A 15,524-nucleotide genomic window follows, 5' to 3' on the forward strand; every position below is an offset into this window, starting at 1 on the left:
ATATTCTGGTATGGCATATACTTCTGAGACCTTGAGAAAAGTTGACATAAAATTGTGCCCAAATGGGTGAATTTTTTCCTTGTCTGTCCCTCTAGTAGTATTTCTACACTACTGAATCAACATCTTACAAACATTGCTAGAAAATGTTTCCATCTTCAGTAGTCATATAAAATACCATCTTTACTGGTAGCTGTGGTCCAGACTGGATGATATGGCTCTGGTACATTGTTAAATATGATGTAAGAGCACCTCACTGTCTCAATCCATCTTTTGATGGGCAAGAACAATTCTTCTCGAAGGCATTTTAATTTTCCCTCCAGAAAAAACTTAGAAAATGAACTAAGACTACAAGTCTAACTTCCAGATGGAAGTTAGGTGAGTTAGGTGAGGTGCTATCAAACATGTTTATGGTGACACAACTTGCATTTTGAGGATGTAAAATTTTAGTATAGTTCCCTTTTCTTTAATGCAGTTGTAACAAGGGGTTGAAGTTGAGTTGTACAACTCTCTCCTAGACAGTGCTAGGAGTCATTAATAAACCAGTAATTATCACAAACTAATGAGTAATAACAAGCTGGCCTAAATGGGTAATACACCACTACTTAGTTGTTTAAATAAAATGGAAATAAAAGTGAAAGTTTGTTCTAAAACCCCTGAAATTAAAACTGATATTTAATATATCAGTAACCAGAGAACCTAGTCTAGTTGTGCATCTTTATCTGTGAAAGATGGATAGTATGATGACCATAACCCCTCAGAATTAAATCCATTAGTTACTGAGTGTGGTGGAAATCATTTAGCTGTATTTGCCACTTACTGGAAGGCCAGGCTGTCCAGGTAAACCATCTAATCCATCTCTGCCTGGGAAACCATCTTGACCCCTTATACCCGGCAGCCCAGGATCTCCTCGGATTCCTTTGGTACCTGAAGGAGACCTTTCATTGTAAGAACAATCTCTCATGAAAGTTACAACTACTAGTAAAATACAAGTGATACGCATTTTTACTCTACCTTTCGTAGTTATGTGTAAAGAATCTCCCTTTTGTCCTTTTGGCCCAGAAAATCCATCTGGACCTGAAAATCCCTGGTGTTACATACAGTGGAAAAAAAAAGAAACAGACATACTTAAGAAATAAGAATCAAGATTTGCATTTTGACTGTCCTGCCTAAAAAAAAAAAAAAAAAGTCTCCTTAAATTTTACTTTCTCTGATTGTTTTCCTCTTCAGTAATCCCATTCTTGTGCCTAAATCTTTAGCAATATGCTCTAACCAGGGCCAAAGCATATGGGGCATGGTAGGGGAGCTTCTGCATGGAGATGGCTTTGAGTGAGCTGTGGTTTTCCATGAGCCAGAGCTGACTGTAGCTGCAGAACTGCTTGGGAGAAAACAAGGTAAATTAGTGTTAGCTACTAAAGAAAATGCTGAAAGCAACTCTTTGGCACCATGGAAACAAAACTCAGGGTCGCGTTGACCTGCAGCTCCTCTGGCCCTCTACTACAAAAGAAGAGAGCCTCATGGTTGGTATTGGATTGTGATTCACAACACCGTCAGCACTGTCTTCACTTATCAGAGACGAGAAATTAGGCACAGAATGATTAAATGACCTGCCCCAAAACATGGACATGTGGGAAAGGTTTTGGTTGTAAGGGGGAGCTGGAAGTCCCTGGTCCAAACCAGCACTTGGAGCTACAGCAGGCTGCTCAGGTTATTACTTAGTCAAGCTTTCAGAATCTCCAAGAAATCAAATTTTCTCCCTTGCAAAATGGGGAGAAGCTACAGTTTCTGGCATTCCTGATCCCTTGGCACGATGCAGGATTCTCCTCCTGAACAGCCCATCTGAATGTAGCATTGCTACCTTCTGGACAAGAGCCTTTCAACCACAAGACCAAGGCCCAGGGGTTACAGACTCATTTACTATTGACTATCTTATACCAGGTAGCTTTAATTTTTATTCATTGCATTAATGCTAACTAAAATATAAGCTGCACTTTTAAGTTTTCCCTAGTCTCCTTCTATTGAATTCCAGAGCAGACACCAAATGAAAGGGGTGTACTTGATGCGTTCATTTTTTGTTTAAAATACTCTTGTGCCAAAGTTTATTTAAAAGAGTATCTTTTACATCACTGCCTCTTACTGACATTCTCCAAGCTTTTCTTGGGTGAAAAGCCTGTGTGAAGACTCTGCAGCAGCTCATCCCAAGAAGAGAAGTTCACACCTCTGTATTTCTCAAGTGGGAGGTCAGATTTGAGTAAAAGGATCCTGCTTTACCAGGGCCGTATTTGCAAACTGCACTTTTATGGTCAGTGAAGCACCATGGTAAACATGTTTCTTTTGGACATTGTTTTCTGTAGGCCAAAACAAATCTCAGGAAATTAATATAATGCTGAACTATTGCACTGACTATATAACTGCAGAAATCTTCAGCAGTAGTACTGTATTAATAGTATGATGTTCACATAGAAGTTTTTTTGTTTTCAAGGTTTAGATGTTGTATATAATGCAATATAGCACACAGGTCTTTTTGAAGTGTTTTCCAGCTGCGCTTAATTTCTTTCTCCACAGAAAAAAATGTCCTTTAGTTGGAATAAAATTTTATTTTCATTAAATTGATATAGATCTGATCTAGGTTAAGCATATTTATTGTCTGCCCATGTAACTTATTGAATGTGCTTAAAGAATATGGAGTCACTTCTGCCTAATAATATGGACCAAAAATATTTAAGCAAAATTGTTTTACTTTTAATTTATTGTAGACCAAAAGATAAAATCAGGCCTTTGCTGCTGAGTAAAATTTTGCTATGCTATGCTACATCTGCATATGTCTATTTTCTGTTTCACAGTAGCTTAAATTCTGGGAATTATTTTTTTCTATGCAATAAAGAAACAAATATCTCACTTTAGCTCCAGGGAAGCCAGGAATACCATGTGGTCCTTGATCACCAGGTTCTCCTTTCCTTCCAGGTTGGCCAGGGGTTCCTGGAAAGCCAGGAGGGCCAGGGGGGCCAGTAGAGCCCCTTCTGAGTTCTTCATCCACAAGGCATTTACTGCAATCTCCTTCTTCACCTAAGGAAAGAGAGGAAAGAATGCTCTGTTACAACAAATAGACAGTCAGCTTTATCAATTTTATATATAGACTTGAGAACACTTGAGTAGTTTCTCAAACACTTGAGAAAACGACTTTTTTTTTTTTTTTTCTTACAAGAAACTAACACAATGTTTCCTTGTTGTGTTAGTCCCAGATTAAATAATTGGTCCTGGAGCATGACATAGTTCAGTAAACTCACACTGAATAGAGCGGGAGTTTTACAAAATGCGTAACAGCAGATCATCCATTGAGTTATCTGTTATAACCTACCTTTACGTCCTTTTGGTCCTCTTGGCCCAGGGAAACCTTGAGTACCATATCTACCTGGTGTCCCCTCCTGTCCCTTCAATCCAAAGAGAGCACCTAGAATTTTAATTAAATAAAAATATAAATTAATCTACTGTAGATTTACTTTTCTTTCTTCTCTTTTCTTTGAACTGCACTTCATCTGCCCTTTTCTGTTTCTCCTAACATCACTTCTTATCTAGCCCAGCCCATTCCTGTCTACACTCTGCTCTCCTCCTCTGTCCTTCTCCCTGCTTCCCACATCCATTCCCAGTAATTCACACACCTTTTCTGTGTAACTTCCATCTGCTGTGGGAGTCAACCTCAAAGTTACACCAAATTGCTCGGGACCTTGTCCAGCTTAGTACTGAGTATCTCCAAAGATGGAGAGCCTACAAACTCTCTCTGCATTCTAGTGTCTGACCACCCTCCTGGTGAAAAAGGTTTTCCTAAAATACCTAATCAGAACTTTCCTTATTGCAGCTCATGATGGTTGATTACTGCTCTGTTGCTATGCTCCTTAGTAAGCCATCCAGTTCCATTTTCCTGATCAGGAAGATAGCAGAAGATTCCCCTTGGCTTTCTCCAGGCTAAGAAAGAAACCCAGCACTCCCAGACACTCCTTGACACTCACATCCCTTGCCCAGCCCAACACAGACCTTTTTTTTCAAACTTTGCCAGGAATGCTTAAAATCTATGCAAACCTTTCCTTCACAGATGAGCGTACAACACCTCTGCCTTGCGTTTCCTCATGCCACCCATTTAATTTAGTTCCTTCAATTTACTTTGCCTTGCCAACAGCTATCTTTAAAATAAGCAAAGATGACCCTGTGAGTTCTCATCATCTCTTTACATGCACTTACCAGGGGCTCCAGCAGGACCAGGTGGACCACGGAGTCCCGGTGTGCCGTGCTTACCCGGAAACCCAGGTGGGCCTGCCTGGAAGGCAGGAGATCCTATTTCACCTTTTTCACCTTTTGGGCCCATTTCTCCAGGTAAACCTGGTTTATCTGCATCCACTGAAACAGAATGAGGGAAGAAGTTCAGAACAATTTCTCAACAGTGCTGCTCAAAGAGCTGTAACATAGCAGAAGGGAAAGATCATGCAACTGCATCTAGCATGCAAGGAAAAATGGAAATATTTAGCACAGAGCAAAAATGGTAACTGCACTTTTCACTTAAGCAAATCAATAGCAGCTACTGGAGTAGGGCCCTGTCATCACCCCTATTTCAGTTGTTTAGCTAGAGCCCCACTGAGGCTGAAGGAAAATCTTTCTCAGTTTTAGCCCCCCCAGTTAGATATCTACCACTCTGCACTGCTTATTCCATGGTCTGCACATATATTTCCCCCACCTGGATCCTGCATGGCTGTAAAACTAACTACAACGTTAAGCTGATGATGAGAAATTACCATCAGAGAATCCAGGAAGACCAGGCAGCCCACGATCACCCTCCTCTCCTGGGTCTCCCGGTAGTCCTGAAACACCTGGAAAACCTGGATCACCTCTTGCACCTGAAAGACATCCCCAGTTCCACAAAACATGTTAGTGTGATGCTGTTCATGACCCATATACACTTACTTGTGATATACTGCAGAGTGTATATATATATTTATATACTCAGAGCAAAACTTTGAAACTATCAGTGCTTGAGAATATTAAAATTTATTATTATTTCTTAATTGTAGCTTTAGAAATGCAGAAACATGGTACCTCGTGCTGCCTCACTCTGAATAAAGAAGTACATCTGTAAAGCCCAATGGGGCAATGGCATATGGTAATTCTTGCTGTTTGCTGGCACTTTTTCTGGAATAGTTTTGGCCTTGGTAAACTGGTATCACAATCTACATGTTTCTAGTTTGGCCAGCCAGAGTCACCACAGCTCTGCACAACTGCTGACAGTGGGTGCTCCAAGCCTAGTGGCCTAGTAAGATGACCACAAAGGGTATGTGTCAATTTAAAAAAGGGAAAAAATATCCTCTTCTATTCCTTAAGGTTTTTCTAATGTGGTTTTTTTCCTAATTGTTAGATTATAAGAATGGTCTCTGCTGTGCTGCCACTGCTGCACTTTATCCAGAGGCTCTGAAACAGTATGCAGCTGACAGACTCTCCCATTACTCCTCTCACTATACAACAAAGTCTCATGCCTTTTTTTCTTCTTCTCTGTGGACACAGGAATGCATGGGTGCCTTATGGATGTATATTGCTCCAGCTTCAGCAGGAGAGACAAAGAAGCCACTTGCCTGTGACTGGACACTCTTTGAAGGCAATTATACTTTCTGGGATAGTTTAGCAAACCGTAGTTTTTTAAGATTAATTTTCCAATTTTCCTGCTTTTTATCTATGTAGAAGATAGTGAAGTGCAGCTGAGACAAGCAATCTAAGCAAAGAAGTCATACCTTTCCTTGGGATGCGGGAAGGGATATAGGAAACTGGTCCTGGAGGACCCATTTCACCTTGCTCCCCCTGTTAACAAAAATTGAAGCACATTTTTCTAGAGACTTTCTTTTAAAATGGAAAGGTATACCCATGAAACACTAAGAAACAATCTTTCAAAAGCACTTTAAAGAAATTTCAGAGATTTCAAGTTACCAAACCACATAACTGGTTGCAGAATGACAACAAATGCAATGGTAATTACATGACAGAAAGAAGGCAAAATGACATCTGGTTTATTGCTTCTAGAAAACTACAGTAAAGCAGTACCTTGCTTCCCCTAGGACCAAAGCCACCTGGTGGACCATCAAATCCTGGAAAACCCTGAAACACACATAAAAATGATGAACTTTTCCTTTATCAGAGAGAAAATAAAATTATTTGCCTCTGTTGCAGCTGGCTCCCTCCAATGTTAGTGTGAAAACTGCTACAGAGGTGAGCAGTTTGTGTCCCTGGGGGGGTAGTAATTTGGGTAACACCAGTAAGTCTCCTCCTGTTTTGATGTTTCATCTCAGACTAAATCTTAACTCTTGTCAAAGGCCAGAGGGACCTGCTGTGTTGCAGGCTGTGTTGCTGCTGGCAGTGGTGCAGATGGGAGGGGGCCCTATCCTATGGAGGTTCCAGGATAGGTGAGGAGAAAGGGATCAATCCCCTCCCTGCCAGGTGACCCTGAGATACGTGGACCAGGCAGCCAGAACACACCATGTTGGAAGAAAACTAAATGAGTCTGAACCATTATGAGTGGACTTATCTCCACTGGAATGCATACAGTAAGCAGCAAAACAGCACTGATTTGCACAGGTCCTTTTTGCTGTTTTCCAGGGAACTGGAGCCTGTTTGGCTAAAGAGGTGTTCCCTGGGTGCATAAGAAAGACTCAGGATCAGTCCCAAAATTGCCTTCATACAACTCTCCTGCACCTGCGCATGCTCCATCCCACAGAAAATTTTCTATCCTTACCCCAGAAAATGTTACAATATTTGAGGTCCTGCCCACTTCATTCTTTTAAAAAGTTTCCAATCCAAAGTACATGGATTAAAACATTAAATAACGTACATCATATCACAGTGGAGTGCATTTCAGCTACTGGGGGTGCACAGATCAAAATGCAGATTTCAGCGATGCTGATGAAGAAGAGGAGATTTATTCTTTGTGCTTTACTCAGCTGTTTGGCAACTTTTGCTCTCTGTGCTCATATGTACTCTGGGAAAAAACTAGTGTTAAAAAGGTGAGCTTTTAGTAGAAAACAGTGGTCTGTTAACTGTATCAGTTAACACCCTTTAATTGAAATGAGTACACTGGTATAAGTCACACCAGGCAAGATTTCTAGTAAATTTTTTTTTTTTTTTTTCTGTTCAGCATCTCCTGAGTTTCACAGTGGGTAAAACTCCTACACAGAGCTTGAATGTTACTAACCAGATCTGTAAGTTCAAGAAGTGTTTGGATGATGCTCTCAGGCATGTGATGTGATTCTTGGGGTGCCCTACACAGGGACAGGAGTTGGACTTGATGATCCTGATGGGGTCCCTTCCAACTTGGCAGATTCTATGATTCTATATAAGTCACTTATGCAGTTCTGAAGCACTAAAAATACCACAGCTCTCAGCAAGATGCCCCAAACTGGACCACAGGCTTCAGAGACCTTGCCATGACTGTAACTTTACATCACCATCAGAAAAGGAGCCTCTTGAATATCAGGTGTAAAACCTCTTTACACTAGGTGGAGCTGGTGGTCTAAAAGTGAAGCCAGAAGCTTCCTAATTAAATATGCCTTTATCTAATGTCTGCAGGCAGGATTTAACCACTCTTCTGTCCCGCTTAAGAATCAAATCACTCCAAAATCAGCAAAAATAAGGTGGGTGTGAATAGCACATTGAATAGCTATCCTCTCTAATGCACACGGTATTCAACAATACTGCATCCAAACTAATCTACCTCCCACTAAAATTGTTGCCAAGATTCACCTTCAATAAGATGAAGGCCCTGACTATTTCTGACTGGACCATGAACCTATGTTAAGGTCAACCAATGGGTTTTAATGGGTTTCTCATCAGTCTCTCTATATACATGTCACTGATAGCATATTCCCTTCCACACCACTAGGTTTTGTAATCGGATCAAGTAACTGTGCAAATGTTGTTTTTTGTATTTCATGTAATTTAATGTCCCATGTGTTTCATGTTATTATTGTTATGCCTTCACGGCAGGACAAATCCTTAAACAACTAAGGATGGAGAAGCATGGGAAAGTCATGCACCCAACAGCTATTTCAATACCTCATGGAAGTGATTTCTAATGCTGACTGTAGAACTCTTCTTTCTGAGACCAAATAGAAAGTATAAGCTTTTTTCTCTCTACTGGAATGCTATTTTAAATAGCTGGGTGTGTTTCCATGGGGACAGAGCTTTAACTGGTACATTTATCAATTTCCTTCTCTTCTTCTTTTGTGATACTTATGATAACCATCTATCTCAATCATGACTGCAGAAAGCTTTTCAAAAAAATAAGTTTCTGCATGTAAGAAGAAAAATTATAGAAGCCATGGTCACACTGATGGGAACAATGAAAATGAAGCTTCCCTTAGCGCTCTTAAAACATGCTCATGTTTTAAACAAAACAAACTTTAATTATAGGCCTTTTTTTTTTTCTCATTGATGAGAAAAATAACTGACCCAAAACTGCAACGATGGATGAATCCAGATGATATTTATAAGACTACAGCTGGTGTAGTTGCAGGCAGAATTTGTCCTCTACAGTTTACTTTTTCAGACAGATTGTCTACATATGTGTTAGTAACAACAGTCTTGTATGAAATACTCACTCTTTCTCCAATGAGTCCTGGAAAACCATCAATGCCAGGCAGTCCCTAGGAAGGCACAATACATTTATCAGAGTGACATTGTAACATCCTCGTGTTTAGGAACAATTATTACTTCTCAGATAAAATAAATCTGACAGCTTGAAACTCTTAACACTTACAGAGTTCAGGTAATTTTTCAACGAGATTCACATATGGTGCAAGCAGAAGAGGTCAGAAATCTAATCTGGCATTTGATTTTTATCTCTTAATCAATACAATGCAAATGAACTATGAATATTGTAATGATGGCTGAGGTTTTTTTTTAGATGTTTGTGAGTACTGTTCTCACTCTCTTATGCACTTGAGAAACACTGACCCGTAAAAAAGCATCCATAGGTGCTGCAAGGTAGTAGTATTAAAATTAGCTTTTTTCTTGTATCACAAATAACCAGGTTTGTTAACCATGGTCTGAAGACAGCTGGGATGGGAACACTTAAATACAGCCTGTGCTGAGGACCAGGACAGTAGCTGTGGTTAGTGAACACAGATTTAGTTTAAGAGATGCACAAGGCTTCCCAGTGAATATATAGGCTTCCCTGTGAGGTATGTGGGTCCTTCCTCTCACTAGCATTTCTAAATGACCATTTCACTTTCCTGTGTCAGGAAGTTCAGATCTGACCACAATGTGGTGGGCTGCAGAACTATGGTTTCTATGGTTTATTAATCTGTGTTTTTTTCTTGAAGGCAAATGTTCAGCTTGGATGTGCATTCAGCTGGGTGAATCTTACCTTTAACAAGTGACTTACCCTTTGTCCTGGGTAGCCCATTACCCCTTCTTCCCCTTTTTCAGGAACATAAAGAAGTACACCCTAGGAAACATTACAAGCCAGTTCAACATATTTCTTCATTATGTGCAAAAAAATTTTAACACTGTTTTATGGAAGCTAAACAGGAAGAAAACATCATTGTAACAAATGGAGGGTCTAATAATAGCTGCATGTGAAAGAACTGCTGTCCTTAAAATTAAGTGTAACATGCTTGCTTCATTAGAATAGCAGGAGCAGACCATTAGGGAGAGGACAAGGTTTCCCTCCTATCATCTCCTCCTTCTCTATTTCTTCTGTAGCTGTATTGCTGAAGAAGAGCCAAAACAATTGTTCAGCTATACAGTCAATTAAGCAGCTCAGTTTATGCCCAAACTGTAGCTTCAGAGAGTTGTTTGGCAAAACCCAGCATGCTGCTGTCTATCCTACTATCAAAAAGAAAAAAAAAAAGGGAAGAAATAAAAAACCCCTTTTGTTCCAACAGCATAAAATCTGTGGTCTTCCTAATGCAGTCAACAAAACTCTGCATGTGTAAAGTCTGACCACCAGCTGAAGAACTGGCTGGTTCTTCACACATGGAGGGCATCAGTGCTCAAACAGCGACCTTCTCCCATAACCTTGTCGAGAAGCTGACCAGACCATCTGAGAAAATAAAGCTCTCCAAAACGCTCATTGAGGCATCCCTAATTGGTACGGCTCTGGGAAGTAAAAAGGAACCACTCGATGGCAAAACTATTTAGACAGTCCAGGGGTTGTCTGTGAGTTAAGTAAACCACATTCAGTCAAGCCTGCTTGACAGCTCTAAATAATACAGCAACACATAGGATTAATGTCTACCTACTCAACTGACTTAATAACCAATGAGATCAAAAGTCTGTATGTCCTAGAGAAGAGACTGAAAAGGATTGTGAAAATTTCCATACATAAGTTTGTAAAGAAATGTAGTGGAAGTTTTAAACACATATCAGCAGAAATAGAGATCTGTTAATAGTTAAAGCTAAAATTAAAAAGCGTGTGAGGGAAAATCTTATTTTTTTTAAGCCAGTAAGTGAATGACTGGTCACACTGTGGAGTTACCACATGTCATGTTCAGTTTTTCTAAAGCATCAGAACTGGTGTCTCTGCTTATGTTGCTCCATATCTATGTTGCATCATTTCAACAAAGAATGCACCAGTATTAATCCCAATATTATTATTTGTCTTTGTTCTTCTCCGCTCGACTTACTGGAATTCCAGCTTCCCCTTTTGGTCCAGGATCTCCTCTTTCACCCTAACAATAAAGAAAAAGTATTCAGATATGTTTGGCATCCCCATTTACACTTCAGTAACATTTCCACAACACAAAGTGACAAATGTTTATCAAGAGAAAATGTACCACTCTTGTGCTTTTTATGCATAGACTTGTCATATGAAATGCATGCTTTCATAAGGTGGTTTAAGATTGCTTTTAAAAAAAAAAAATTCGTTAATTTTTCTGAAAAGTTTTCTAGGAATATGAACACCTCAGGCTTGTTCATTAGATGTCTGGGTGGGAAGTGCCTTAGATATGCCTAAAAATAAATGCCCATTTTTACACATCGATGCATTGTGTGATCAAAAGGCCCTCACTATACTCACGTACATTCATTGAATATAAAGACTCTCCAAATAAGTAGCTCATAAACGGACATTTCTGCTTTGTGAAGGAAGTCCCACCATGTATGTTAATGCAGACAGCAGCCTGTCACAGGCTTTTTTTGATCTTTCAGTATCATACCAATTTACTTATTTTACTGCAGAAATTGCATGAGCCACATGAACTTTCTAATTTCAAATTTGGGATGAAAACCTACTGGTCTGAATGTTGGTGCCTGATACAGCATACTACACATACAAGGTGTAAGTACCTCTGCCACCTGCATGAAGCAACAGATGTGAATAAATTGCATCTTGCTGATGAGGATTTCTCCAATATGTATAAACAAGCCTTAACTGTAAATATACAAATATTTGCACCATGTTGACAAGTTCTGTAAAGAATCACAATAATTCAGATAGCTTCCCTAGAGATAAGCTTCTTTTACAGGAAGAAAATTTCAGTGTCATGAAAAATAAGACACTGAGTGATTTCTCAATGGTTACTTCTGCTTGTTAAAAGCAAAGTTGGGAATGATGGTCAGCAGCTGCATCTTTACCAAAAAGAACAAGTTTGATAAGGCACCTCTAGTCTTAGAGAAGTGCTTTCTGAATGACTTTAGTCACCACAGTTTCAATAAACTCTCCATGATCCAAGCTATGGGGAAGTAGCAGATTTCTCTTCTGACATACAAAAGTCTTCTAATAAGTAAAACCACATTTGTACAGTATTTTAGTTTTGGTACTGCAGAGGTCTTTGTTCTTGCTGTATTTTGACAAAATATCCTATAGTTACCTTATGTTTGTCAGAAGGGACACCCATCAGTTCTCTTGTAGGAAGCCCAGGTGGACCTGGAGGACCTGGGGGACCCTGCAGGAAAAGCACAAGGATACATTTACTAACAGTTATAATACCTTGTTAATCTTCTGATCAGCACAGGGTGTAAGGAACTGCAACAAAAGGAGCAACACAGATTTGGCCCAACTAGGAGTATGGTTCTATAACTCTGAACAAATTGATGGCAAGATACACTTTTTGTGCTGGGATTAACATATTGCAATACTTGCCCTTGCCCTGTATGTTTCCAGCATGATGGTAAAGATTATCCCTTTATATGGCTGTATAAATTTCCAAAGTATTACCCCTGTGTTGGTGTAAATGAGGCACAGATAGACATACAGAAGTCAGTTCAGCAATGACATTCCTTATGGAGGTTATCATTACTTCAGAGCTACACTTGTTTGTTTTCCTCTTGTAATTACAGAAAACAATTGCAAATTCAGACAGTGTTTAAAATAGGTTCCTTTACAAATAGCAAAGAACATCAGCCTATCCACTAGTAGTGATATTAATTCACTAGTTGTCTTTTACCTGTTCACCTTTTTCTCCATAGAAGCCAAGGCCCCTGTTGCCCTGTAAAGACAATAGGTCAAGATTTAGTAAGTGTACCACTCAGTTTTCTAATGTGAAATTCAAATTTAAACATGCTTAAAGGCCTTTTCAGGCTTACACCACTGAAGAACTGCAATCAAATAATAGATTAGATTTACTGCAAAGTATTTTTATAGATTTAGAAGTGTTTTTATACATCTAAACATTCAGAAAGATAACTCTGAAAAAAATCTCGTGTTATCAGTGCATCTTACAACAGACTTTGAATCATTCACTGAGTAATGTAATGAAAAGATCAGGCATTTCTTTTGCAAGTTTTTTGACAGCACTGAATATTAAATAAAAATACCTAAGTGGGCTGGAACAATGAAGTCATATATTTTTTTCTGCTGAGATATAATTGCATATTGTAAAGACTGCAAAGATTCTCTATTCATGGGAAGCTACTGTGACTACAGTAGCAAATTAAATCTGGCTCTAGAACTGGTTTAATCTTTTCAGGGTAGGCGATCCCAGTGTAAGATTAACTTTTTGTGGTATGCAGCCAACACAGAAGGTCTTGTGCTACACAGCCTTGGGTGCAGCCTGTGGTTCTTTATTTTACTGCCTTCAAGTGGGTCTTGGATAAACCTCGGTGACACAAAACCAACATAAATGGCTCTGACACAAAGACTTACTTGTGGTCCTTGTGGTCCTGGGGGCCCTGGTGGACCCTAGGGAAACACAATAGGGGAGAGCAAATTACTTGTTGCATGCAGGTCAGGTATTTTATGTCTGAAATATAACTGTATATTTAGGAGGCAGTCTATTTGTCAGCATTCAGTATGCCATCCTTACTGTATTATCTGCATTTACTGTTCTGAAAAATAACCTTCTAAGACTACATAGTAATCTCCCAAATTCGATCTAATGAAATCCCGTTTTTATTTCAAGTAGTAAGAACTTGAGCTTTAGGATCCTGACTTAGTAACATTTTTAGCTCACACCTGATGTTAACCACATCTTTAAGTGCTTCAGTGGACTGGTGTCTTGATACTGCATCTGTCTGTAAGAGGAGTTGAACTACCATATGCATCTCAGATTACCTCTCTGGTATTGGACAGAATTAAATCAAATGAAGATGGTGGGAAATGAAACTATAACAGGAAAAGAAGATGCCAGAGTCTTACAAGAAGAGTAGTAGGAAAGCCATTAATTGGAGAGACAACCTGCCTTGCTTCAGTCAGCTGTGGTAGTTACCAGGTTCTACACATTATAAACTCTGTCAAATATGGGAAAGGTGGGGTGAAGAAGCATAAGCTATTCGGAGAATAAGATGGTGAACAAGAGGTACAGAAAGGTGCAAATGAAACTGTACGCCTACTGAATCCCAAAGGGGATGCAACTGGATTATGCAAAATCAAGCCCAATCTGAAAGGAAAAGATAATACTGTCCAGGTAAGACCTGAACTTGTTAGGCATCTCTGCCTTCCTTTGTACCTTTCTTGTGCATGAACAACAGACTTATTCAGAAAAAGTTACTTTTGAACCCATTTTGGTTAGTCAAGCAGTCTATGAGCTTTTGCCTCATCTACTGGGCAGATGTGCTGTGCAAAGCACCACAGTGCCCAGAGGTCTTGCAGGGACCTGGGGGAGTCATGCTTGCCTTTGGGCAGGATCTAGGACTTAGAGAAGAGGAAAGATGCAAACTGAAACCTGGGAAAAGCTCCCAAGTCCCTCTCACAGGTGTGTCACAGCTTCAGAGACAGCAAACAGAGCTGGAGATATTTTGTTAAGAGATGGTGGGGATCCATCCACTCTGGAAGAGTTCAAAAGAGATGTTGCCAATATGGCAAGTAGATGTACGTGGTCATGGGGCTCAGTGGATGTACAGGGCAGAGCACTCCTATCATCCAAGACACTGGGAATATGAATCATTGTGGGCTGGTCTCCTGTGTGAAACTCATGAACTTTCTATGTTCACTCTAGAGAAAGAGTAAGTAAAGGACTGGGGAAATTGCTCTTCAGAAGATCTAGGGGAGAAAGATGAGGTGCAGCTTACTCCAGCTGATAAAACATATCCAAGCATAAAAATAACTTCAGGAAAGATTAGCATGTTGTGGATTTAGGTCTAGAAATATTTTTTTCTTTAACGGGGACTGTATATGAGAACAGTTATGGAGACAGCATGTAATTATTTTTCTTTCTTCAAATCAGTGAGATAGAGCAGGTCTGAAGTAAATTTTGAGAAAACAGACAAAAAATCAAATGCTATAAATAAATTTGTTCTACAGGAAAATAGAGCAAACCTAAAGAAAACAAAATATTTTGAATCTGAACATCTCCTTCTCACCCATAACCATTTATTAACCATGGTAATAAAAAATGTAAAAAAAAAAATGGTATCTGGAGGGAACAAAATCCTCCCAAATAACCATTCAGTCACGACTGTCAATGTCAATGCTGAAAATGTTTGGAAAAAAATATTGAAGTGTAGTTAAAAAATAAAATTGTGTTCTAAATACTAATAAAGAATGTTATCAATTCAGTCTCCTGCAGGAAGTGTGGAGAGCCAATACAAATGTGAAAACCACAACATGAGCCAAGAGTGAGCACAAGCAGGACCAGCAGGTTGTGACTCTTCCCCTCCACTCTGCTCTTCTGAGATCCACCTGGTATCTCAGCTGTGTCCAGCTTTGGGACCCCCAACACGAGAAGGACATGGAGCTGTTCAAGGAAGACCAGAGGGGGACACAAAGATGATCAGAGGGCTGGAGCACCTCTCCTAAGAAGATAGGCTGAAAAAGTTGGGGTTGTTCAGCCTGGAGAAGAGAAGGCTCTGGGGAGACCTTATAGTGGCCTTCCAGTACCTGAAGAGACTACAGGAAAGGGGGGGAGGGACTTTTCACAAGGACAGGAAGTAATAGGAGAGGAGGGAATGGCTTTAAGCTGGTAGAGGGGAGATTTAAGTTAGATATTAGGAGAAATTCATTCCTGTGAGGGTGGTGAGACAGTGACTCAGTTTGCCCAGGGGAAGTGGTGGCTACCCCTTCCCTGGGAGTGTTCCAGGCTAGGCTGGATGGGCCTCAGAGCAACCTGGTCTGATGGGAG

At 39.8% G+C, this 15,524-nt stretch overlaps 1 protein-coding gene and 2 long non-coding RNA genes across 5 annotated transcripts in view; 2 read left to right on the plus strand and 1 right to left on the minus strand.

Annotated features, from left to right (window-relative positions):
- The window catches only part of COL4A2 (collagen type IV alpha 2 chain), a 144,714-nt gene that overhangs the window by 29,987 nt on the left and 99,203 nt on the right, over window positions 1-15,524 (minus strand). For both annotated transcript variants that reach the window (XM_030445796.1, XM_030445803.1), the window contains exons 11-24: window positions 13,112-13,147; window positions 12,414-12,455; window positions 11,838-11,912; window positions 10,653-10,697; window positions 9,410-9,472; window positions 8,625-8,669; window positions 6,076-6,129; window positions 5,769-5,835; window positions 4,782-4,883; window positions 4,234-4,389; window positions 3,356-3,448; window positions 2,897-3,063; window positions 1,012-1,084; window positions 818-924 (exon numbers count right to left, since the gene is read on the minus strand). In XM_030445796.1, the coding sequence (XP_030301656.1) occupies window positions 818-924; window positions 1,012-1,084; window positions 2,897-3,063; window positions 3,356-3,448; window positions 4,234-4,389; window positions 4,782-4,883; window positions 5,769-5,835; window positions 6,076-6,129; window positions 8,625-8,669; window positions 9,410-9,472; window positions 10,653-10,697; window positions 11,838-11,912; window positions 12,414-12,455; window positions 13,112-13,147 (1,125 nt within the window). The remainder of the gene's footprint in view (window positions 1-817; window positions 925-1,011; window positions 1,085-2,896; window positions 3,064-3,355; window positions 3,449-4,233; window positions 4,390-4,781; window positions 4,884-5,768; window positions 5,836-6,075; window positions 6,130-8,624; window positions 8,670-9,409; window positions 9,473-10,652; window positions 10,698-11,837; window positions 11,913-12,413; window positions 12,456-13,111; window positions 13,148-15,524) is intronic.
- Window positions 3,546-5,622, plus strand: LOC115597909. Its single transcript, XR_003987249.1, has 3 exons — window positions 3,546-4,365; window positions 5,058-5,146; window positions 5,545-5,622. It is a non-coding gene; the product is annotated as an uncharacterized LOC115597909 (long non-coding RNA).
- Window positions 6,198-15,188, plus strand: LOC115597913. 2 transcript variants are annotated; one of them, XR_003987251.1, is made up of 3 exons: window positions 6,198-6,240; window positions 8,011-8,139; window positions 14,963-15,188. It is a non-coding gene; the product is annotated as an uncharacterized LOC115597913 (long non-coding RNA). The 2 variants fall into 2 exon arrangements; XR_003987252.1 differs by lacking the exon at window positions 6,198-6,240 and adding an exon at window positions 7,612-7,658.

The sequence above is a fragment of the Calypte anna genome, chromosome 1 (assembly GCF_003957555.1).
Source record: "Calypte anna isolate BGI_N300 chromosome 1, bCalAnn1_v1.p, whole genome shotgun sequence".
NCBI lineage: Eukaryota > Metazoa > Chordata > Aves > Apodiformes > Trochilidae > Calypte > Calypte anna.